The sequence below is a fragment of the Hyperoodon ampullatus genome, assembly GCF_949752795.1.
Source record: "Hyperoodon ampullatus genome assembly, chromosome: 1".
Taxonomy (NCBI): domain Eukaryota; kingdom Metazoa; phylum Chordata; class Mammalia; order Artiodactyla; family Ziphiidae; genus Hyperoodon; species Hyperoodon ampullatus.
Genome location: NC_136914.1, coordinates 14,056,416 through 14,062,415, shown reverse-complemented (window position 1 = coordinate 14,062,415; position 6,000 = coordinate 14,056,416). Strand labels below are relative to the sequence as shown.

The 6,000-nt window shown below is 60.8% G+C and overlaps 1 protein-coding gene across 1 annotated transcript in view; it reads right to left on the bottom strand.

The window, feature by feature from the left end:
- Nucleotides 1-282: 282 nt before the first annotated feature.
- PPP2R2C (protein phosphatase 2 regulatory subunit Bgamma) overlaps nt 283-6,000 on the bottom strand; it is a gene marked incomplete at both ends in the record, with an annotated part of 133,055 nt that continues 127,337 nt past the window's right edge. The window contains one exon of the mRNA XM_079707492.1: nt 283-574. Within this exon, the coding sequence (XP_079563618.1) occupies nt 283-574 (292 nt within the window). The remainder of the gene's footprint in view (nt 575-6,000) is intronic.

The window sequence follows — 6,000 nt, the reverse complement described above, 5'->3', positions numbered from 1 at the left end:
GCGAGAGAGACATGGCTCCGGGGCTCCCGCGTCCCCAGAAAAGAACCTCTGGAGTGAAAAATTAACGCGCAGAGGTAAAAATCCTAATAAGGTGGGAACGACTGCACGCGGTTAAAGTACGGGATGAAAGAACTGAACTTCAAGGCCGACAATCACGTCGGTTTACTGTGAATCCTTTTTCCGGTTTTCAACCAATCACCAGCCAAGGCGGTCCGGCCCCGGGATGCTGGACAGACGGCTCGGCGCCCCCTGGTGGCCGCTCCGCGCGTGGCCGTGTGGCGCCTAGTGCATGTCGGAGTTCACCTTGTCCTGGAAGATGTACAGGTTGTTGGTGGCCGCGATGGCGATGATGTTCTCGGCCGGGTGCCAGGCCGTGTGCAGGATCTTTTTGGTGAAGTCCAAGCTGTCCACGCTGATGTCGTCCCGCCTCCGCTTGCCGCCCACGCACACGCGCCGCGGCTTGAGCACCGCCCGGGGCTTGCTGCTCTCCCGCGACGCCTCCAGGGTCACATCCCGCTTGGTGTTCCGGTCAAACATGCGGAAGAAGTTGTTGTAGGCCCCGGTCATGATGACGCTGGTGGGAGACGGAGCGGCGTCAGGCGGGGCAACAGAAGAGAGAAGCCCGCCCCTCCTCCCGGGGCTGCAGGGCCATCGCCTGGGAAGCAGACGCGGGGACACGCCTGCCTCTTCCCACCTTCTCTTAGGGTCTCTCGTCCTCCCTCACATCTCGGCTGCCTCAGCACACAGACTTGGGGCCAGGAACTGAGATCCGTTTAATGCTCCGCCCCGAACATCATAAAAATATTCCCTTGTACTTTGTTTGCCCTTTAGTCCAAAAGAGAGAGCCCTAGACTTTCAGTAAGAAGAGAAGCAAAGGGAAATAAACACAGGAGACACTGGGCTACAAACTCTGCGCTGACAAAGGGCAGGCCCGTGAATCAGCCAGATGTGGCCTCCTGGCGGGGACCCAGGACCCTCCTGTTGTCTGAATAGTTGAGTGACTAAATGATCACTGTCTGCACACCGTCAACGTGCAGGTGTTCACAGACCTCCCCCGCTCTGCTAAACACGATTCTACATTTGTCTATCCACTCCCCACCTCTTCTCCCTACCTCTCCTAAAGAGAAGGGATTCCTGTTGGACCAGAGGAAGGATGTTAATCTACACAGCAAGAGATGGGAGAGAAAAGAATACCACCTACATGGGCCTGGGCCTGGAGAAAGGGGTTGGGTTTTGGAGCAGCTGGGGGCAGGGCATACAAAGTAACTGGGGAGGTGGGAGTGAATTCCAGAAAACACCACTGAGGGTAAGGAAGTGGTCCCCTTCAATGTTCTTCAGGAGAGATGCGGACAGATTGGAATCCCTCCTCCCTTTAGGAGATGAACTGTGCTTCCTGACGGTGTCATTGCTCCAAGATGAGCCACGAGGACCCCTCGGTTTACAAGGGTCATGCACATGAGCCATGTCTTCAGTATCACCCAAGTCACGGGAGTAATCCCGTGCGCTGGGCTGTGCAGGGTCAGATGCTCAGGCTCCCCGAATGATGTTGAGTCACAGGCTGAAAGTGACCTATGTCCTTGTAACATATTTCCTTCTTGTGGGAGAACCTGGGCTGACACCAGGAGAGTGTGGTACCTGAGGCCCCAGCCTGTAGCATCTTCATGGGAGACCCAGGGAAGCCCACCTCCCCGGGGCCCACATGAGAATGGACAAGTTGTCATTACAAGTCACCTGTCACCTCGCCTGTGGACCATCTCTTAATGTCGGTCCTTTCTAGATGCTGATGGCCTGGATGTGGGTTGGGGAGGCCCCTCTGCTGCCTGGTCCCTGAAACTGCTCAAGGAGAGGGGTCTCCCCAGCAGAGGGAAGAGGGTAGAGTGACACTGTCTCCTAATGTGATTGATACAGCACTTTGTTTCCTTTCTCACTGAGAAGTCTGCCCCTCCGACCTCTGATCCTTCACAGAAAGGACCTTTCACTTGGCTTGGGGTCTGGCAAGTCTGGGCCAGGAACCCCGTTTAGGTTCTGGCCCACAAGCAGCTGCCTGCCCAGGCTGTGCCGTTCCTGGCGATGGCCGTGTGCCCGTGAGGCCAGCCTCCCACCAGAGCCACAAGCTGCATGTTAGTGCTTGGTGCCACCTCCCCTCGACACCCAAACTGCTCTCCCTGACCTTGTGTTCAGAGATGGATGGGTAGGTGTTTGGGGGCAAAGAGGATGGGAGGCCCCTTCTATAAAGTGGCTCCTTCCGCAGACGTTCTAGGGGCGTCCAGGCGGAAGGGGGTGAGGCCCATCCGGGCCCCAGCAGGGGGCAGAGGGCACGTGCCAACTGGGTGGTAGGAGAGGCGCTCCATAGAAAGACTGTTTGCGAATGTTCTGGAAGGTTCTAAGGGAACACAGGGAAAGTGCTGTGCCCTGGGACTGGTACATTTGGGGATTTTGAAACCACCCCCAGGCCTGAGAGGGGAGGGGAGGGAGGAGTCACAGAAGAGAGAGAGAGAAGAGAGAGAGAGAAAGAGCCAGAGCCAGAGAGGTCTGTGTGAAGGGGGCTGTCCTCTCAAGGGAGCTGTGCCCAAAGGGACACAGTCAGCCAAGACGACAGGAAACAAGGGGGAATAAACACTCTGGCCTCTCCCTTCACCCTCAGTCTCCTTCTAGGGTCCCCAGTGGTTAAACCCGGCCAGAAGCCAGTGTGCACGGAGGCCTGTGGATGCAGCCCATGGGGTCGGCCTCCAGGTATAGTCTCTGTGGAGGAGGGTGGAGATGGGAGCTGGAGGGGTAGGTGGGGACCCCTCCGGGCTCACCTCGCAGCGCTAATCACCCGTGGGCCAGCAGCGCCCGCCTGTGCCTCTACCTCCCCAGCAGAGGCGGGGTGGGGAGGTGGGGGGTGGGGGTTGGTGGGCTTCCGGCGCAGGTGTGTCTTGTCTGAGTCCCCAGGGCCTGGCTTGGCCACCTATGCGGGAAGTGGTCCTTGAAAGAAGGACAACCCCTGGCAGCAGCCGACAGGAACAGACCAAGCAGAGCCGCCCAGCCCCCATGCCCCGGGGACGACAAAGACTCGGTAAATGCTTCGTAAACCAAATGCACTGAAGGGCCAGACGCTTCTCTCATTCACTGCCAGACCTGCAGGTCCAGAAGGTACCTGCCCCCAGTAGGGGCTCACTAAGTATCTGCCGAACGAATGAACGGATGAATGAACCAGTGAATGGATCACTGAATGCCGGGGCAGCGGCACACACAGTCGCAGCCACCCTCGGAAGACTTAGGAAGGCACGAAACAAGCTGCGCGGCCACCCCCTGCACAGGGACAGGGGACAGTCCAGGGGTGAGTGGAGGGGGCTTCTCGGACGCTATCTGGGGAGGGGTGGCACGTGGCAGTCAAAGGGTTCTGCCTTTTAAGAGGTTTGTCTAATCCCCGGAGGTGAAGAGCGGGTGGGTGGAGAACTCTAACGGGCTTTCTGGCTCTAGTCGCTTCTGTTCTGAAACCTTAACTGCTGTGAACAGACCCGAGCGCTGCTGATGAAATGACATGCTGCGGAGGTGCTGGGTGGGCGTGAGGCGGCCCCCAGCGCTGCTGGCGGGGGGTGGGGGGTGGGGGACAGTGCCCTCTGCTCCCTCCTTCCCAAAGAAGCCCCCCTTCTCTCCTCAGAGGTCAGCTCACGCCAGGGAAGGCTGGGTTGGCTCTGATGTCGCCTAAGTTATGGCCCGTGAGACTTCACGACAGTGCCACCGCCCACGCGGGAAGCAGGGAGGGGGCTAAGCTTGAAGATGCCCCCAAAGCAGAGAAGATCTGGCATCTAAAGGTCGCTGGAGCCCAAGCCCAGGTCTCTCAGGGCTGCCCTGGGGCTGCTGTGTGTGCCAGCGGCTTCCCCTCGGGGTTGACCCTCACCCGGGTCATCACCGGAGTGCAGCGGCTCAGCCAGCCGAGGGTCGCCCTTGTTTGGACCAGAAGACAGGGAGGAGGGCGGGGCGAGGTTGGGCCTCCGAGAGGCTGGGGGTGGGGTCAGAGGGGCCACCCTGCCAGCCAGCGCCCCAGTGTCCCAAGGGCAGGGGATGGGGGATGGGGAGCAGGGGGTGCTGCAGGGACGGGGCTCGTCACATTGACCTTGGCCTTCCCACCCAGCCCGGGAGGTGCCACCGGGGAACCACTCCCGGGGTCTGCACTCTCCGCGGCCCTGCTTCCCGCCTCTCAGACACAGCAGGGCTGGAGGGGCGGGAGGAGGGCAGGTGAGCAGGTGGCAGCGACCCAGGGCCACCGCGGGTACGGGGCAGCCGCGCCCGAGTCTCTGTGCTCCGGAGAGCCGGTGGGGCTGCGAGCACGGGCCAGGTGGGCGTGCAGGGCCGGACAGAGGCCCGGAGCCCCTTCTGCAAGGTGGGCGAGGAGGAGCCCGAGGCAGGGAGGAGTGGGGTGCACTGGGCTAGCTGCCAGCGTGCGTGTGCGTGCGTGCGTGTGTCTGTGTGTGTGTATGCATGTGCACGCCCCGCTGAGGGACTCCTCAGGCCTCGCGGGTCAGGGGTGACCAGTGGGGATGAACTCTGACCTCCTGACTCGGGGCAGCAAGCCCACCAGGCCTGTCTGGCTCAGCAGACAACAAGAGGGGGGCCTGCCTGGGACCCCGCCAGATGCCCCCCGTCCCTCCCACAGCTGGCTCTGCATCAGGCTGGGTCGCGGGGCGGGCCCCCGGCCCAGGGGCCTAGTCACAGGAGGTCAGTGCCGATGGAGGCAGGAGGTCCGAGCTTCATGATGAGGGGACTCCCTCCTGCTTTTGCTCCTTCCTGATCGCCCGCTCTGCCTGGCCCTGGGACACTGGGTGACACTGGGATGACACTGCTAAGCCAGCAGCAAGAGAAGGTGGATTCTCTCCTTCCTCCGCCCCTCCCTCATCTCCTCTCTCCTTGTGATGTCCCTCACCCCCACCCTATGAGGTGGTCCTCCCAGAGCCTGCAAAGGAGGAGGGTGGCCTGCATGGGCGCAGACCCACCTAGAAGCTCTTAAAACCCATACCAGCCCCGCCCGGGGTGGGCTCAGCAGCCTGGGGGTAGGTGCAGCACGTTGGATGGGGGAATCAGAGGGTCCCAAGGGCCAAGGCCGCCCTTCCCTGGGCCCAGAGCAGCTGCCGTGGAGCAGAAAGAGCGGAGCTCACCAGCTCAGACTGGGGTCAGGAGCCGGGCAGGAGGCCCTGATGCCGGGTGACCTGGGGAAGACAGGGGAGGAAGCCTTTCTCTCTCCACCTGCTTTACTTGGGCCTAAAAGGCAAAGGCAAAGGCACACGCCACAAGCACATGCAGTGTGGACAGTGCTTGGGTCGGGTCAGCCACCTGGGTCCAGATCCCAGCTCTGCCCCTGATATGCTTCCTAGCCCCCCGTGCAGTCTTCCCATGTATAAAATGGGGTGAGGGACCCCAGCTCCTGGTGCGAATGGACTGGATAACAAGGTAAAACACTTAGAACGGTGCTGAGCTCAGTAAATCCCACCTCCTGTTATGTAGTAAATGCCAACAGGTATTTCTGGATTCTAACCATCCGTGCGGCCTGAAGCCCCACCCACCTGTCTGACTGGGAGCCCAAGACTAGGGAAGCAGAAGGAGAGAGTAGGTGACGGATTCGCAGAGAAGGAATCTGCGCGCCCCGGGGCCGACCAGGGGTGCCTCGCCCCCTCCCTCCCTGCCGGCAGGGGCGAGAGAAGAGAGAAGGCAGCCCTCCCGCCACCCATTTCTCTAGGGAACGGTTCCCAGAACCCAGTGGGCGCTTTCACACAACACCCATCCTTCTCCTGAGCCATCAGGGGAAGGGAGAGTGAGATCATTAAAGTCATTTGTAACCCACACGGCTGCTAATCCTTCCATTTGGCTGCGGGATCCAGCTGACACCTCTCAGGGTGGGGGGGAGGGAGCCCCACCACACCTGCAGGGAGGGGTCTCTCTCACCTCGGAACACCAGGTCCCAGCACCCTGCAAACCACACCGGGACAGAATGGCCCATTGCTCCCATTCTTAGGTGTT